A 19216-nucleotide genomic window follows, 5' to 3' on the forward strand; every position below is an offset into this window, starting at 1 on the left:
CTGTGCCACTCAATTTGATCAAGGCTCATCTTCAGTTTGAACTCAACTTCCTTGACACCTTGACATTCAGACTGACTTCACAAGAGTAAAAGCTCTATCTATCTCAGCTTTAAATTTATTCAAGGATGGAATGTCTCCTCACAGGTAAGAATTCCAAAGCTTCACAACACTCTGAGTGAAGATATGTTTCCCCATCTCAGACCTGAGGTGTTGCTGTGTTAACCTGTTCCTGTCTTCTAACCTCCCCAGTCAGGGGAAACAACTTCTCAGTGTTTACTACGTCAGTTCCCTTCATTGAGGTCGTCCCCTATTTTTCTGGAGAACACTAGATTAGATTAGATTACATTACATTACAGTGTGGAAACAGGCCCTTCGGCCCAACAAGTCCACACCGACCCGCCGAAGCGCAACCCACCCATACCCCTACATTTACCCCTTACCTAACACTATGGGCAATTTAGCATGGCCAATTCACCTGATCTGCACATCTTTGGACTGTGGGAGGAAACCGGAGCACCCGGAGGAAACCCACGCAGACACGGGGAGAACGTGCAAACTCCACACAGTCAGTCGCCTGAGGTGGGAATTGAACCCGGGTCTCCGGCGCTGTGAGGCAGCAGTGTTAACCACTGTGCCGCCGTGCCGCCCATACTGACCCAATTCGCTCAGACTCCCAGCAAAGGATAACTCTCTCACCCCAGGGACCAATCTGGTGAACCTTTGCTGTATCAGCTCGAATACAAGGATAGCTTTTATTCGACCTGGTCACTAAAACTGCATGCACCTCTCTTATGGAGTAGTCTCACATAATCCCTATACCACTGCAGCAAGACTTCTTTATTCCTGAGTCTAAATTCCTTGCAATACATATCATTTTCCTCATACATACAAAATAATTAGATTAGATTAGATTAGATTAGATTAGATTACTTTACAGTGTGGAAACAGGCCCTTCGGCCCAACAAGTCCACACCGACCCGCCGAAGCGTAACCCACCCATACCCCTACATTTACCCCTTACCTAACACTACAGGCAATTTAGCAGGGCCAATTCACCTGACCTGCACATCTTTGGACTGTGGGAGGAAACCGGAGCACCCGGAGGAAACCCACGCAGACACGGGGAGAACGTGCAAACTCCACACAGTCAGTCGCCTGAGGCGGGAATTGAACCCGGGTCTCTGGCGCTGCGAGGCAGCAGTGCTAACCTTGTACGAATATACCAGACTCCCTCTGAACATCAACATTTACAAAGGTTGTACCGTTTAAATAATATCCTGCTGTTCTAATCTTCCAGCCAGAGTCTAACTTGCCACCTTATTGCCCACTCACCTCCTCTGCCCACTGCTTTAATCTGTATTTTTGTACAGCCTCACAGCCTGTATTCCCCCTGACTACACAGTGTCAAAAACAGATACATATATCTTTGTCTAAGTCATTCATATTACAAATGACTGAGAATGAGCACTAATCCTGTGGCATTGTAGTTGTTCCAGCCCACCAACTTAGAAATGCCTCATTTAAACCTATTCATTAATTCCTGTCAACTAACCAACACTCTATTCATGTTAATATATCGTTCAACTCCTTGAGCCCTCTTGTGTGTATTAACGTTTCGTGTGGTATCTTATCGAGCTGGCACGGTGGCACAGTGGTTAGCACTGCTGCCTCACAGCGCCAGAGATCCGGGTTCAATTCCCGCCTCAGACAACTGACTGTGTGGAGTTTGCACATTCTCGCCATGTCTGCGTGGGTTTCCTCCCACAGTCCAAAAATGTGCAGGTCAGGTGAATTGGCCATGCTAGATTGTCCGTAGTGTTAGGTGCAGGGGTAAATGTAGGGGAATGGGTCTGGGTGGGTTGCGCTTCGGCGAGTCGGTGTGGACTTGTTGGGCCGAAGGGCCTGTTTCCACACTGTAAGTAATCTAATCAATGCCTTTTCAAAATCCAGATATACTATGTCTACTTATTCCTCTTTACTTATTCTCCTCAGTACATCCTGAAAATACTTTAATAAAATTTGCCATGCAGGACTTCCCTTTAATTAAACCTTGTTGACTTTGATCATGTTGCAACTGCTTGCATGAATGATGCGGGATAGATGGGAAGGGGTCTCAGGAATGGACCATGTTATCACAGAGAAACTGGGTCTCCAAATGCTGAAAGGAGAAGATATGTTTGATGATGTGTTTACCGTCACTGAATTCCTCCATTATCAACATCTTGGGGGGTTATCATTGGCCAAAAACTCCATTGGACTCACCATAAATGCAGTGGCTACAAGTGCAGGTCAGAGGCTAGTAATACTCCAGCAGGTATCCCACCTCCTGACTCCCCAAAGCCTGTCCACCATCTACAAGGCCCAAGTCAGGAGTGTGATGGAATACTCTCCACTTGTCTGGATGGGTGCAGCTCCAACAGCACTCAAGATGTTTGACACCATCCAGGACAAAGCAGCTCACTTGAATGGACCACATCCACAAGCATCCGCTCCCTCCACCACAGATGGTCAGTAGCAACACTGTGTACTTTCTAAAAGACGTACTGCAGAAAGTCACCAAAGATCCTCAGACAGCACCTTCCAAACCCACGAACACTTCCATCTAGAAGGACAAGAGCAGTAGACACATGGGAATACCGCCACCTTCAACTTCCCCTCCAAGCCTCTCACCATCCTGACTTGGAAATATATCTGTGCTCCTTCACTGTCGCTGGGTCAAAATCCTGGAACTCCTTCCCTAATGGCATTGTGGGGCAGAATGAGGAAGACTGCACCAGTTCAAGAAGGCAGCTCACCACCACCTTCTCAAGGGCAACTAGGGACAGGCAATAAATGCTGGCCCAGCCAGCGACACCCATAAATGAATACTTTAAAAAAAATTTTAAAAAGATGACATCACCCTGAGGCGGGTGATGACAGAGGATAATCTGTTGAATATGGACACTGGTTAGATTAGATTAGATTACTTACAGTGTGGAAACAGGCCCTTCAGCCCAACAAGTCCACACCGCCCCGCCGAAGCGCAACCCACCCATACCCCTACATTTACCCCTTACCTAACACTACGGGCAATTTAGCATGGCCAATTCACCTGACCTGCACGTCTTTGGACTGTGGGAGGAAACCGGAGCACCCGGAGGAAACCCACGCAGATACGGGGAGAACATGCAAACTCCACACAGTCAGTCGCCTGAGGCAGGAATTGAACCCGGGTGTCTAGCGCTGTGAGGCAGCAGTGCTAACCACTGTGCCACCGTGCCGCCCACGGGCAGCCTGTCCCTATTTGCCCTTGAGAAGGTGGTGATGTGGAAGCAGAGGCCAAGGGAGAATCCAAGCATGCCTCTGGGAGGGAGGCAAGGGAGTGTGAGCAGAGAAGAATGCTCAAGCACAGGACATGCTACATTTTCCTGCCTCCTTCTCACGGGTCTGAGACCCCTCACCCTCATTTCAAGTGAAACAGAGATTTACTTGTCCTTCTTTCAATATAATCGACCATATTCACTGTTCATGAAGTGGTCTGCTCCATAATGGGGAGACCAAATGTAGACTAGGTGATCCCTTTGGAGAACATCTTTGTTCAGTGACTGAGCATGACCCAGCATTCCACTGTTCAGCATTCCAATTCTCCCAGCCTGACCTCTCTATCCTGCTACACTTGAAAGAAGTTCAAGGAATAGCATCTCATCTTGCGATGCACTTTACAGCTTTCTGCACTCAATATGGATTTCAACAATCTTAGATAGTAACCTTTGCTTACATCCTGTTTTGTTTTTGTTGGCTTCTTTCTTTATTCCTTCATCTCACATTCATACATAATCTTTGTTTCTTAACATATCCAGTAATACATTTTTTCGCTAGTTTACATTGTGAAAACTCCTCTTCTCTCCATCCTATCACAGTCATTCCTTATGGTCTATCTTGCCCCTCCCTCTCCTACTAGCTAAAACACTGTCACGTGTTAACCTATCCATCAGTTTAGATGAAAAGTCATTGGCTTGAAACAATTGCAATCTTACTCTTCAAAAATGCTGCCTCAGCATTCTGTCAGCATGTTTTAATTTAACATTTTAAAAATATATTCACTCATTGGATGTGGGTGTCACTGGCTGGGCAGCCTGTCCCTATTTGCCCTTGAGAAGGTGGTGGTGAGCTGCCTTCTTGAACCGCTGCAGTCCACCTGCTGTGGGTTGACCCACAATGCCCTTAGGGAGGGAGTCCAGGATTTTGACCCAATGGTGATATATTTCCAAGTCAGGATGGTGAGTGGCTTGGACAGGAACTTGCAAATGGTGGTTTTCCCACATATCTGCTGCCCTTGCCCTTCTGGATGGAAGTAGACAGACTTTAGGGCAATAGGAGGTGAGTTGCTTGCTACAGAACTCCTAGCCTTTAACCTGCTCTTTAGACATATGAATGTCCAGTTCAGTTCCTGGTCAATGGTAGCTCCCAGCATGTTAATAGTTGGGGATTCAGCGATAGTACCAATGAACATTAAAGGACTATATCAATGGGCTAGGTTATCTATATGCCTCGTCCAGTTCAGTTTCATGGATAACCTCTGGGATGTTGATAGCTGGGGATTCAGTGATGGTAATGCCATGGAATATTAAGAGTAAATGGTTAAATTCTCTCTTGTGCGAGACGGTCATTCCCTTCTCCTCCACTGAATTTTTAATTGTCCTTCATGACTGGATGTGGCAGGACTGCAGAGCTTAGATCTGATCCGTTGGTTGCCGGATCGCTTAGCTCTGTCTAGCACTCACTACATATGTTGCTGGACATACAAGTAGTCCCATTTGATTGACTCCTCATTTTTAGGAATGTCTGGTGCTATCCTATTACAGCCTCCATTGAAGCATGATACAATTATATACAAAACTCTGGAGAATCCCTCTGACAGTCTCTAACACATACATAGACACAGGGTAGAAGTGAGTACCTGACACATTGTTAACGGAACCTGCTGTATGGCCACGACTGCCAAATCGCCCAGTCTCTTCACTTCACCAGAATATGCCGCTATCTCTTTCTCCAGACGCATGTGACGCTGCAGGAGGGCGTCAGCACTGGCCTCATCCTTTCCACAATCCCCACTTTCCAGAAGAGGCTGTTTCTCGAGCAGCCAGGAACGGGCCTCGTTGATATCTGCGAAATACTGAGGGGACGAGACCAAGAAACCTGCTCATTTAGATGCAGTGGCAACCCCCCCTGTTAACAACCCACCGACCACCTCACAGCCTCACAAAGGCTTCTTATGAAAGAAACACTTCTTACTGGTCTTCATGTAATCAACAGTTCATGCAAGATACAAGACATCTGTTCTTTTTTTTTCTGATGTTGATCAGGAGCCATGTCAAAACATTTAAAACTGTTAAGGAGTTCGATAGATTAGAACCCAGTGGGATGTTACTTCTGCCCAAAGGCTCTAGAACTGGGGGACAAGTCACAGAACAAGACTTCAGCTATTTTGGACTGACATTCTTGTGCCAAATTTGATTTCTCTACTCCAGGAAGCTGCAGATCCTCGCTCTGTAGGATACCCAAGAGAAAGATTGATGGCATTTTGAGCATTGAGTGCATTATAGAATATGGGGATAGTGCAGGAACATCCGACTTATACTGCTGATCAGCAATGAGCTTAGTGAACTGAGTTTGAACAACAGAATAGCCCCCTATTGCTTATGTTCTTGTGTTCAACTGTAAATGGATCCTCCGGATATATTTGGATTCTGGCTACAGTGGTTTGTTGTAAAGATTCTCACCCAGTCACCCAACTTAGTCTCTGCTCCTTGGTCATATCTCACCTGTTTGATAGTCAGTGCAGCTTGCAGCCGAGAGTTCCTAATTGCAACCTCATCCTTTAACTGCTGCCATTGCTTCTGGAGGGTATTGACCCATCTCCTCACCTCCTTCTCGCAGTCCAAACTTCGCTGGTACAGATGCTGGCCCTTCCTCACTACTGAGAAACATATCGACTGGTGGCTGTTAACCTCCGACTCCAGGGCCTTGGAAAACAAGAACAATCAGTATATGTCACAGACTCCAACTACACTGTGCTCTCACTCACACCATGCTCTGAGACACTGGCCCCTGTCTCACACGCCCTCCACGCTCTGGGGCACTGGCCCCTACCTCACACTTCCTCCACCCTCTGGGACACTGGCCCCTACCTCCACACTCCCTCCACACTCTGGGACACTGGCCCCTGTCTCACACCCCCTCCACACTCCGGGACACTGGCCCTGTCTCACACACCCTCTACGCTCTGGGACACTGGTCCATCTCACACCCCTTCCACGCTCTGGGACACTGGTCCCTGTCTCACACCCCCTCCATGCTCTGGGACACTGGTCCCTGTCTCACACCCCTTCCATGCTCTGGGACACTGGTCCCTGTCTCACACCCCCTCCACACTCTGGGACACTGGTCCCTGTCTCACACTCCCTCCACGTTCTGGGACACTGGTCCCTGTCTCACACCCCCTCCATGCTCTGGGACACTGGTCCCTGTCTCACACGCCCTCCACACTCTGGGACACTGGCTCTGTCTCACACCCCTTCCACGCTCTGGGACACTGGCCCTTGTCTCACACTCCCCCCACGCTCTGGGACACTGGCCCCTGTCTCATACTCTCCCCACACTCTGGTACACTGGCCCCTGTCTCACACTCCCTCCACGCTCTGGGACACTGGTCCCTGTCTCACACTCCCTCCACGCTCTGGGACACTGGCCCCTGTCTCACACCCTCCATGCTCTGGGACACTGGCTTCAGGAGTCCACGTGTCCCTGATCCATGCCTGGAATGACAGTGCACATTGTGGCAGCTGAGTGCAGTGAGGCATGTTACCATGGTTATCCCAGCCTGTACCTTGTGTTTCTGGATCAACACTGCGATCTGGGTGACATCACGGCCTAACGCTGCTGTCCGCACCAACTGCCACTTCTCGAAAATCCAGGCCTCCTCCTCATCACAGTCCCGGAAAAACTCAAACAATTGGTGTTGCTGCTTCAGTTTAGAACGCCTGTATTAACAAGAGAAATGACTAAGGCCACAGTGAAAAAGAGAGGGAGAGAGAGAAAGAGCAAGAGAGCGCGGGAGAGGGAGAGAGAGAAAGAGAGCGAGAGAGAGAGAGAGAGACCCCGAGAGACAGCAAGAGAGAGTCCAAGAGACCATGAAAGACACCAAGTGACTGAGAGACAATGTACTTCCTCCCAGTCACTACACCTTTCTCCCTTATAGCAGGAACCTGGGGAGACTGCCAAGGTTCACATCACATTCTTACCAAACCGGTATCAGTTGTGTTTTATGCTGGATGATAACTGACCTAACTTTGCTGAGTTCCAGGAGGTTGGTGTAAGCATCATTGAGCTCCTTAAGTTTGCCCTGAAACAGGTCAGTGTTCAGCTCACTGCTCCTGCTGAGGTGGTCAGCCTTCTCATTGATGTGTTTCAGATTCTCTCCGTGAGATGAAATTTGAGAATCGATCAGGTTGTGCTTGTGTACCATGTCCTCCACATCAAGTAGATGCTTACCGTAATCACTCGAGCTTACCAGGGCCTGGAGGAGGAGAGAGGAACAAAGCTGGATCACAACTAGAGCTCTTCTGCACTTTCCATCATTGTCTTGAAGGGACTGATACCACCCTTTTACATATTATAGCCAACTTTATTTTAACCGGCACCTTAATCAACTGGCAATTTTGATAAATCAACACATAAATATAGATTAGAGTGGTGCTGGAAAAGCACAGCAGGTAAGGCAGCATCCGAGGAGCAGGAAAGCCGACATTTCAGGCAAAAGCCCTTCACCAGGAATGAGGCTTCTGGGCCAGGAGGAGCTGAGAGATAAATGGGAGGGGGATGGGGCTGGGGGAAGGTAGCTGGGAATGTGATAGGTGGATGAAGTGGTGGGGAAAGGCAATAGGTCGGAGAGAAGGGTGGAGCAGATAGATGGGAAAGACGATGGACAGATCAAGAGGGCAGTGCTGAGTTCGAAGGTTGGATCTGGGATAAGGTGGGGGAGGGGAAATGAGGAAACTGGTGAAATCCACATTGATCCCGTGTGGTTGGAGGGTGCCAAGGTGGAAGACGAGGCATTCTTCCTCCGGGCGTCGGGTGGTTAAGTTTTGGCAATGGAGGAGGCCCAGGACCTGCATGTTCTTGGTGGAGTGGGAGGGGGAGTTGAAGTGTTCAGCCACGGGACAGTGGGGTTGGCGGATGCAGATGTCCCAGAGATGTTCTCTGAAATGATCTGCAAATTGGCGTCCTGTCCCCCCGATGTTGAGGAGACCATATGGCAATGGATAGAGTAGATGACATTGGCCGAGGTACAGGTAATTTCTGTCGATGTGGAAGGATCCTTTGGGGCCTTGAACAGAGGTGAGCAGGGAGGAGTGGGCGTAGGTTTTGTACTTCCTGCGATGGTAGGGGAAGGTGCCGGGAGTGGGGCGTGGGCTGGTGGGGGTGGTGGACAAGAGAGACGCGGAGGGAATGGCCCCTCCGAAACGCTGTTAGGGGTGGGGTGGAAAATATATCAGAGAGGTGTCCGAGATAGTCTAGGTGAATTTGAGGTTGGGGTGAAAGGTGTTGGTGAAGTTGATGAACCGTCCAATGCCTCGTGGGAGAACAAAGTAGCGCCGATACAGTCATCGATGTAGCGGAAGAACAGGTGGGGGTTGGTGCCGGTGTAGCTGCGGAAGATGGACTATTCCATGTACCCAACAAAGAGGCAGGCATAGCTGTGTCCCATGCGGGTGGGAGGATTGGAAGGAGAAGTTTTTGAGGGTGAGGACCAGTTCAACCAGGCTGATGAGGGTGTCAGTGGAATGGTACTGGTTGGGACGGTGTGAGACGAAGAAATGGAGGGCTTTGGAGGCCTTCATCGTGGTGGATTGATGTGTACAGGGACTGGGTGTCCATGGTGAAGATGAGGCATTAGGGGCCAGGGAAACCAAAATCTTGGAGAAGGTGAAGGGTGTGGGTGGTGTCCCAAACATAGGTGGGGAGTTCCTCGACTAAGGGGGACAGGATGGTGTCAAGGTAAGAAGAGATGAGTTCAGTGGGACTGGAACAGGCTGAGACAATGGGTTGACCGGGGAAATCAGGTTTGAGAATCTTCGGAAGGAGATAGAATCAGACGGTTTGGGGTTCATGGACAATGAGGCTTTAGGTGGGAGATCTCCAGAGGTGGTGAGGATGTGGATGGTCTGGGACATGAAGGTTTGGTGATGGGAGGTGAAGTCATGGTTGAGGGGACAGAAGGAGGAGGTGTCTGTGAGTTGGCACCTGGCTTCAGCGGTGCAGAGGTCAGTGTGCCAAACTACCACAGAGCCCCCTTGTCTGCTGGTTTGATGGTAAAGCTGGGGTTGGAGTGGAGGGAGTGGATGGCTGCATGCTGCGAGGGTGGGAGGTTGGAGTGGGTGAGGGGGGGGGGGTGGACAGGTTGTGGCAGTCGATGTCACAGCGGCAGTTTGAAATGAAGAGGTCAAGGGTGGGTAACAGGCCAGCACGGGGTGTCCAGGTGGATGGGATTTATTGGAAGCGAGAGAAGGGGTCCTCGGTGGGTGAGCAGGTGCCTTGATTGAAAAAATGGGCCCGGAGGCAGATGCGGCTGAAGAAATGTTCAATGTTGCAACGCAGCGGAAGAAATGTGTTGATCTCATTAATCCGCGAGCAGAGAGGGATGAAGGTGAGGCCTTTGCTGAGGACTGAACTTTCATCCTCAGTGAGGGGGAGGTCTGGGGGAATAGTAAAAACACGGCAGGGCACCACACTCTCGACTCTGTAATTCTCTATCCTGATACGACTTCTACCTAGCTAATAGAGCAACTACTGACAGTCTACAAAAAGCTGCCTTGGGATCCTCAGTGAGCTAGTTACTGCAAAACATACTAAGGTTCAGAAGAGGGATATCCAAGGGACAATGATAGATCCTCTCTCATATTTCATGTGCACAGAGGTTTCAGACTGAGAGTCATAGAAATGTGCAGCATGGAAAGAGACCCTTCAGTCTAACTCATCCATGCCGACCAGATATCCTAAATTAATTTTGTCCCATTTGGCAGCATTTTGTCCATATCCCTCTCAATCTTCCTATTTACATAACCATCCAGACACTTTTTAAATGCTGTAATTGTACCAGCCTCCACCACTTCCTCTGGCAACTCATTCCATACACACACCGCCCTCTGCATTAAAATGTTGCCTCTTAGGTCTGTTTTAAATGTTCCCCCTCTCACCTTAAATCTCTGCCGTCTAGTTTTGGACTCCCCCATCTCAGGGAAAAGACCATGTCTATTTACCCTATTCATGTCCTTCAGAATCAGAGTCATACAGCATGGAAACAGACCCTTCAGTCTAACTCGTCCATGCCAAACATAATCCCAATCTAAAACTAGTCCCTTCTGCCTGCCCCTGGCCATTATCCCACCAAACCTTACCACTTCATGTATCTATCCAAAAGGCTTTTAAACATTGTAATTGTACCCGCATCCACCACTTCCTCAGGAAGTTCATTCCACATGTCAACCACCCCTCTGTGCAAAAAATTTGCCTCTTATGTCTTATTTAAATTGCTCTCCTCTCAGCTTAAAAATGTGCCCCCTAGTCTTGAAATTCCCCAATTTAGGGAAAAGGCAGCTACCATCAACTCTAACTAAACCTCTCATTATTTTGTAAACTTCTATCAGGTCACCTCAAAACCTCCCACGCTCCAGTGAAAAAAGTCCCAGCCTATTTAGCCTTTCTTTATAATTCAAACCTTCCATACCCGGCAACATCCTGGTAAATCTCTTCTAAACCCTCTCTAGTTTGATCATATCTTCCTTATAATTGGGTGATCAGTACTGGACACAGTATTCCAGAAGATGCCTCACCAATGTCCTGTACAACATCAACATAATATCCCAATCCTACACACAAAGGACTGAGCAATGAAGGCAAGCGTATTAAAAGTCTTTTTAACCATCCTGTCTCATAATTTTATAAACCTCTATAAGGTCACCTCTCAGTCTCTGACACTCGAGGGGAAATAGCCCCAGCCTATTCAGCATCTCTCTGTAGCTCAAACCCTCCAACCCCAGCAACATCCTTGTAAATCTTTTCTGAACCCTTTCAAGTTTCACAACATCCTTCCTATAGGAAGGAGACCAAAATTGCACACAATATTCCAATAGTGGCCTAACCAATGCCCTGTACAGCTGGAACATGACCTCCCAACTCCTATACTCAATGCACTGACCAATAAAGGAAAGCATACCAAACGCTTCTTCACTATCCTATCCACCTTCAAGGAGCTATGAAACTGCAATCCAAGGTTTCTATGTTCAGCTACATTCCCCAAGACCTTCCCATTAAGTGTACAAGTCCTTCTCTGATCTGTCTTTCCAAAATGCAGCAGCTCACATTTATCTAAAGTAAACTCCATTTGCCACTCGTCAGCTCAATGGTCCATCTGATCAAGATCCTGTTGTAATCTGAAGTAATCTTCTTCGCTGTCCACTAACCTCCAATTTTGGTATCATCTGCAAACTTACTAACTATACCTCCTATGCTCAAATCCAAATTATTTATAGAAATGACAAAAAGCAGTGCACCCAGCACTGATCTTTGTGGCACACCGCTGGTCACAGGCTTCCAGTCTGAAAAACAACCTTCCACCACCACTGTCTGTCTTTGAGCCAGTTCTGTATCCAAATGGCTAGTTCTTCCTATATTCCATGTGATCTAACCTTGCTAACCAGTCTACCATGTGAAACCTTGTAAAAAACCTTACGGAAGTCCAAATAGATCACATCCACCACTCTGCCCTCATCAATCTCTTCATTACTTCTTCAAAAATCTCATTCTAGTTTGTGAGACACAATTTCTCACACACAAAGCCATGTTGAGTATCCCTATCTTTACCTTCCCAAATTCTCCATAATCACCTGGTGAAGAAGCAGCGTTCCAAAAGCTAGTGCTTCCAAATAAACCTGTCTTTCCAAATACATGTAAATCCTGTCCCTCAGATTCCCTCTAACAACTTGCCTATCACTGATGTTAGGCTCACCAGTCTGCAGTTCCCTGGCTTTTCCTTACCACATTTCTTAAATAGTGGCACCACGTTAACCAACCTCCAGTCTTCCAGCACCTCACCTGTGACTATCAATGATACAAATACCTCAGCAAGGGGCCCAGTAATCACTTTCCTAGCTTCCCACAGAGTTCTAGCATACATCTGATCGGGTCCTGGGGATTTATCCACATATATGCTTTTTAAGACATCCAGCACCTCCACCACTGTAATATGGACATTTTTCAAGATGTCACCATCTATTTCCCCATATTCCATGTCCTTCTCCACAGTAAACACTGATGCAAACTACTCATTTAGTATCTCCCCCATCTCCTGCGATTCCAAAGAAGGCCTTGCTGATCTTTATGGGGCCCTATTCTCTCCCTAGTTACCCTTCCAACCTTGATGTATTTGTAGAATCCCTTTGAATTCTCCTTAAGCCTATTTGCCAAAGCTATCTCATGTCCCCTTTTTGCCCTCCTGATTTCTCTCTTAGGTATATTTTTACTGTCTTTATACTCTTCTAAGGATTCACTCGATCTATCCTGTCTATACTGACATGTGCTTCTTTCTTTTTCTTGATCAAAACCTCAATTCCTTTAGTCATCCAGCATTCCCTACACCTACCAGCCTTTCCTTTCAGCCTAACAGAAATATACTGTCTTTGGACTTCCCATTTTTCAGTCATCCCTTTACCTGCAAATATCTGCATCCAATCAATTTTTGAATGTCCTTGCCTAATACTGTCAAAATTGGTCTTACTCCAGTTTAGAACTTTAACTTTTAGATTCTATCTATCATTTTTCATCGCTATTTTAAAACTAATAGAATTATGGTCACTGACCCCAAAGTGCTCCCCCACTGACATCTCAGTCACCTGCCCTGCCTTATTGCCCAAGAGCAGATCAAGGTTCGCATCTTCTCTAGTAGGTACATGCACATACTAAATCAAAACATTTTCTTGTCTACACTTAACAAATTCCTTTCCAACCAAACACTACGGCAATCGAAGCTTATGCTTGCAAAGTTAAAATCCCCGAACATAACCACCCTCCTCTTCTCTCAGATAACTAAGATCTTACAAATTTGTTTCTCAATTTCTCACTGACTATTAGGGGGTCTATAGTACAGTCCCAATCAGATGATCATCCCTTCCATATTTCTCAGTTCCATCTAAATAACTTCCCTGGATGCATTCCCAGGAATATCCTCCCTAAGTACAGCTGTAATGTTATTCCTAATCAAAAATGCCACTCCTCCTCCTCTCTTGTTTCCCCCCCCCCTTCCTATCCTACCTGTAAGCAGTTTTCCCCTGGAACATTAAGCTGCCAGTCCTGTCCATCCCTGACCACGTTTCTGTAATTGCTATGATATCCCAGTCCCATGTTCCTAACCATGCCCTAAGTTCATCTGCCTTCCCTGTTAGGCCCTTTGCATTGAAATAAATGCAGTTTAATTCATCAGTCCGACCTTATTCTCTGCTTTCTTCCTTCCTGCCCTGACTCACTCCTTTTCTTAACTGTACCAGTCTCAGACTGATCTCATTCCTTACTATCTCCCTGGGTCCCAAGTCCCACTCCCTTGACCAGTTTAAATCCTCCCAAACAGCTCTCGCTAATCTCCCTGCCAGTATATTAGTCCCCTTCCAATTTAGGTGCAATCTGTCTTTCTTGTACAGGTCACTTCTATCCCAGAAGAGATTCCAATGATCCAAAAATGTGAATCCTTCTTCCCTGCACCAGCTCATCACCCACGCATCTGCTCTATCCTCCTATTCCTACCCTTACTAGCTACTGGCACTGGGAGTAATCCAGATATTACTACCTTCGAGGACCTCCTTTTTAAATTGCTGCCTAACTTCCTATATTCTCTCCTCAGAATCTTGAGCACAGATTCAAAATCTCACACATAAATTCACAAAAAGGGTTCAGAAAGCTTGGTGGAATGGGCAGATAAAAGACAGATACAATCTCTTTGAAGTGGAATGGAATACAATTTGAGACAGCAAGTCAGGAATGAGAGCGTAAACTGAAGAGTGTAGAGAGAGAGAGACAGTAAAAGGTGCCACTGCCATTCCATAATTTCCAAAACTGTAAACATAAATTGATTAACCACAAGTCCCTACAGTGTAGAAGCTAGCCATTCAGCCCATTGAGCCCACACTGACACCCCGAACAGCATCCCACCCACAGCCACTCCCACTCCCCTACTCTACCCCTGTAACTCTGCACTAGGCTAACACACCTAGTTTACACATCCCTGGACACTATGGGGCAATTTAGCAGCATCAATCCAACTAACCTACATATCTTTAGACTATGGGAGGAAACCAGAGCACCCAGAGGAAACCCACGCTGACACAGGGAGAATGTGCAAACTCCACACAGTCACCCAAAAGTAGAATCAGACCTTGGTCCCTGGTGCTGTGAGGCAGCAGTGCCAACTACTAAGCCACCATGTTGCCCAAAGTCGCAAATAGCTTTTGTGTTTTGTAAACGGGAGCAGAGAATTCAAGAGTGAAGTGGTCATGATGATTTTGAGTAACGCAATGGTTAGTCCCAGTTGAACAACATAACTGCGGTCATTTTTATATGATTCCTTCATGAGATGTGGGTGTTACTGGTGAGCCTGTATTTGCTCCCCATCCCTAATTACCCTGGCGGCTTGCTGTGCCCTTTCAGAGAGCAGTTTAGAGTCAAATGGAATGGCTGTGGGTACTGGAGTCACATGTAGACTTGACCAGGTAAAAATGGCATATTTCCCTCCCTAAAGGACCTCAGTGAACCAGATGAGTGCCGTTATAAAACTAGAATAGTAATGCTGTGGGGACACAAATCCAAATCCCAGCTGGTGGGAGTTAAATTCAATCAGAAATAGAGATCTAGTCCCAGCGATGGTAACTATCATCAACTGTCATAAAAATTTCTATCGGGTTACGAATAAAAGGAAATCTATTTTCTTTATCTGGCCTAATGTGACTCCAGACTCACAGCAACGTGAATGACTCTTGTCTCCCTCTGAAATAGTTGAGCAAGCCACTTGTTTCAAAGGCAATTAGGGAGGGCAACAAATATCAACCTTGCCAGTGTCGGCCATATCCAATGGAAGAATAAAGGGAGAAACATGCTGGGACGGTTTCATTTTCCCAGAGACCAGATCACTGGAACAAGTTGCTGTCTCAATTCAGATTTATCTGTTTGAATAGGGTTTCAATGACTATAAACAAAAGAGAGGGCAGTGCATCCTGCCTATCCATTACTAACTTCACACATTGCTGGACAGACAGCTAGGGCCCTAAACACACTCAGCAATGCAGTCAGCACAGTTTCAATTCATGCAATATCGAGTGGCTCTCCTTTAACAAGTGTGAGTGGCCAATCTTACTTGAATGGTCATTATTTCTTCGAAAATACTGTTAATATCTTGGAGTAAGGTGAGTGCAGACGTGGTCTTGTTCAGGGATTCTCTGCATTTACAGAGTTGTTGGAGAAGGTCTTGCCAGCGACGTTCAACATTCTGCTGCCTGCAGAGAAGGAAGAGATTTCAATCAGTGCACCAGAGTTTGCATCCTGATCTGGTTCTGGACATCCCGGGGCACACATCTCCATTCCAAGCAGACAAGACAGTGTGACCTACTGATCCTCCGGTCCCTGTCTGGACATTGTCTGACCCACTGACCTGAGCCCCAGACCCGGTCAGGATAGCATCTGACTCCACTGACCTCTCCCACTCCCTGTCTGGATAGCGTCTGACTCCACTGACCTCTCCCACTCCCTGTCTGGATAGTGTCTGACCCACTGACTCCCCTACCCCCAGCCTCTGTCTGGACAGTGTCTGACCCACTGAACACCACTACCCCCCCTCACCCACCCCAAACCCCAGTTCCTGTCTGGATAGTGTCTGACCCACAGACCCGAGCCCACAGACCCTGACAGGTCAGTGTCTGAAGCCCCCCACCCTCCCTGATTGGATGATTAAACCACAACTATATGAATGACTGGCCGTGAGGTCACCGTACCTCTTTACGATCTCAGTCTTGCTGTGGTAGTTCTCCCTCTCAATGACTGCTGCCATTTCAGCCAGGGTCTTGAACCTCTGCTCCCGGGCGAACACGTCGGTGGTGATGGCCTCCATCATCTTGGCGGCAGCCTCGGCCTCCTTGATGCTCCTCACGTTGGCGTCCTGCTTGGCAACCACTGACCTCATTTCGGTGAGGTAGGCCTCCCTCAGCGCAGCCTTCTTCCTGAACTTCCGCACCAGCTGCTCCAGGCGCTCCAGACGCAGCATCTCTTTCTGCAGTGCCTTCTCCCGCTCGTACTCCGACTTCTCCAGGTTGGCCCAGTGCCTCTCGATGTCAGTCAGGGTCTTCCCCTCAGGGGGCACGTATGGCCACATGTTGTTGGCTTGCAGCTTCGTCCTGATGTTGAAGAGTTGCGCTTCGATGAGCCCTCGCTCCTGATACTTGGGTGGCTTCTCCACGGTGCGGAACGTTTTGAAGTCCGCCACCAGCCTCTGCATGCCCACCAGCGAGTTGGGGAAGCAGTGGTCGTTCAACTCCCTCACTTTGTCCTTGATCCACTGAAGCAAGTCAGTCACCAGTTGCTGGTATTCAAGTTTGAGGTCTTCAATCTCCTTCAGGAGACTAATAATCTGTGAAGGAGGAATAGATACATGACTCAGTCGCAGATTAAATATACAGGACCCTGCTGGGAACATGTGTTCGTTTGCAAGAGTCAGGGGCCTGGAATGTGGAACTGTGTCATGAGTTAGAAGACCATATGTTTTTGTTTTGGGAGGTTGGAGAGCTGTGCTCTGCAGTTATCACTGAAGACGCAAAAGTTGGAGAAAGACTCCTGATTGGAAAGGCCAGCCTTTACTGCCCATCCCTAATTGCCGAGAGGGTAGTTCTGAGTCAACCACATAGCTGTAGGTCTGGAGTTACATGTAGGCTGTAGTAATTGTATGAGTTCCTTGATTGGGACTGTTAATCTAGTTCAATCAGGGAGTCCTGGCTGACAGATATAAACATGAATGTCAGATAACCTGCTCACTCTGAGAGTTGGCTCTGAGGAAGCTGGATCAATGTCAAATAATGGGTGACTTGGTGATGGGATACTTGCCTCTGTGGAGTTATTTAATTGGCCAGACCAGGTTAGGAAGGCAGATTTCCTCCCTCAAGGGCATTAGTCAACCAGATATGTTTTTTTCCACAAATCTTCAATGTTTACAGGATCACTGTTAGGCGAGTTTTTTATTCCAACATTTTCAGTGATTTTAAATTTCACAATTGGTCATGCTGAGACTCAAATCTACATCCTCCGACCATAGACCTGGGGTTCTGGATTATTAATCTAGTCACGTTACTGCTGTGCCACAGCTGTTGCTGATTTAGAAAGCATTCATTACTCTTTAATCTTCTGAAAAGCTGCAGAAAACTCCTAAGCATTATCAGATGCCAAGATCTTGATTGAAATACTGTAAGAACCCAGTGAAGCCGAATATCAGGATTTCTAACTGACTCTCGTGAGAAGTCGCAAAGGATTTAGGAGAAAAAAAGGTAGGCTTCTCATGGTCAAGTTGATCTCTCGAGCTGCCAGATGTAAAACCACTGTGATCTTCAAATCAGACTTTATTTCAGATGTGAATGAGGTATGTTATTTGGTTTTATCAGGGTCTTATAGTATTTCAGTCGAGAGAGATCTTAGCAGACAGGGAATATGCAGAATGTGGGGAGGGGGTGCAGGAGAGGTGTACTACAGGAATTTAGTTGATATATTTACCACCCAGCTGGAGGCCACTCTACCCATGGGTCTGTACCAAATGATAATTGAACCACCGTGCTCTTCCCACTTCCCAACTCTAAGTCCATATCCCTGAAGGGTATGAGAATTCAGGGGCAGATCCTGATGTCTTTTCAATGGGTTGAGTGTTTCTGGCTTGACTGTCCCTTTCAGGCACTCTCTTTGGGATGATGAGGGGGCAGGTTGCTTAATACATATCTCCTCTGACCCTTTTACCACTCACTGTAACATCTATGCCTCTACTCATTGCTAAGGTGACTAGATCCTTCTCACCTAACATACTGATGTCGCCCACAGCCTTGTACATCTTAATTAAATCTCGCCTTGCTGAAAGAGGACAATGAGAACAACCCTGGCCTATATCCAATCTTTTCTCATAGCTACAATTTTTCAGGCTTGGCAACATCCTTGGAAATCTCTTCTGTCCCCTCTCAAGTCCAATTACATCCTTCTTGTCATGAGATGACCAGAAATGCACACAGTGCTTAAGTTGTGCCTAAATAGTGTCTTATCTCGTTCAAATGGAAACAGTTCCAGTTTCTCAAGTTTCTCCTGATAACTGAAGCCTTTCACACTCGTTATCCTCGGAGGGAATATTTTCCGATCTTTATCCATGGTCTTGGAACCTTTCGAAAACTGAACACAATGTTCCAACTGTGAGGGAAGTGAAATGAAATTCTATGCGAAAGTAGCTCAAAATTATACAAAAAATAGTAAATTTACAAAAGACTATGGTCGCCACATATTTAGGTAAGAGAAAGTGCTTGCATTTATGTAGCACCTTTCTGACCTCAGGACGTTCCAAAGTGTTTCACTGCCAATGAACTACTTTTATTGTTATTAAATAGGAAATTGGCAGTTAATTGTTACACAGCACAATTCCCTCTACATTAACGAGAGAAAGGACACTAAACTGTCTATTTTAATGATATATATTGGCCGAGGCACCAGGATAACTCCTCTGTTTTTCCTTTCTGAGAGATTATTGATGCCAAACTGACAGGAAAGACAGGGCTTCTTTAACATTTCATCCAAGCCACTTCTGGTGACCCAGCAAAAAGCAAACCCCTGGATACACAGACACTGCACAAAGATAGTGGATGCTTTCTAAATCAGGAGAGGCGGCGGTAATGTGACTAAATTAAAAATCCAGAACCCCAGGCTAATGTTCGGAGGTAAAAACAATGACTGCAGATGCTGGAAACCAGATTCTGGAGTAGAGTGGTGCTGGAAGAGCACAGCAGTTCAGGCAGCATCCGAGGACAGGCAAAATCAACGTTTCGGGCAAAAGCCCTTCATCAGGAATAAAGGCAGAGAGCCTGAAGCGTGGAGAGATAAGCTAGAGGAGGGTGGGGGTGGG

General features: G+C 47.0%; 1 protein-coding gene across 1 annotated transcript in view; it reads right to left on the reverse strand.

Moving 5' to 3' along the window:
* Positions 1 to 19216, reverse strand: part of LOC122554023 (spectrin beta chain, non-erythrocytic 5-like) — a 234174-nt gene that overhangs the window by 188353 nt on the left and 26605 nt on the right. Inside the window, exons 7-12 of the mRNA XM_043698510.1 lie at positions 16074 to 16705; positions 15440 to 15578; positions 7326 to 7558; positions 6869 to 7022; positions 5805 to 6005; positions 4940 to 5155 (exon numbers count right to left, since the gene is read on the reverse strand). Coding sequence (XP_043554445.1) covers positions 4940 to 5155; positions 5805 to 6005; positions 6869 to 7022; positions 7326 to 7558; positions 15440 to 15578; positions 16074 to 16705 — 1575 coding nt within the window. The remainder of the gene's footprint in view (positions 1 to 4939; positions 5156 to 5804; positions 6006 to 6868; positions 7023 to 7325; positions 7559 to 15439; positions 15579 to 16073; positions 16706 to 19216) is intronic.

This window comes from Chiloscyllium plagiosum, chromosome 10, assembly GCF_004010195.1.
Source record: "Chiloscyllium plagiosum isolate BGI_BamShark_2017 chromosome 10, ASM401019v2, whole genome shotgun sequence".
Lineage (NCBI taxonomy): Eukaryota > Metazoa > Chordata > Chondrichthyes > Orectolobiformes > Hemiscylliidae > Chiloscyllium > Chiloscyllium plagiosum.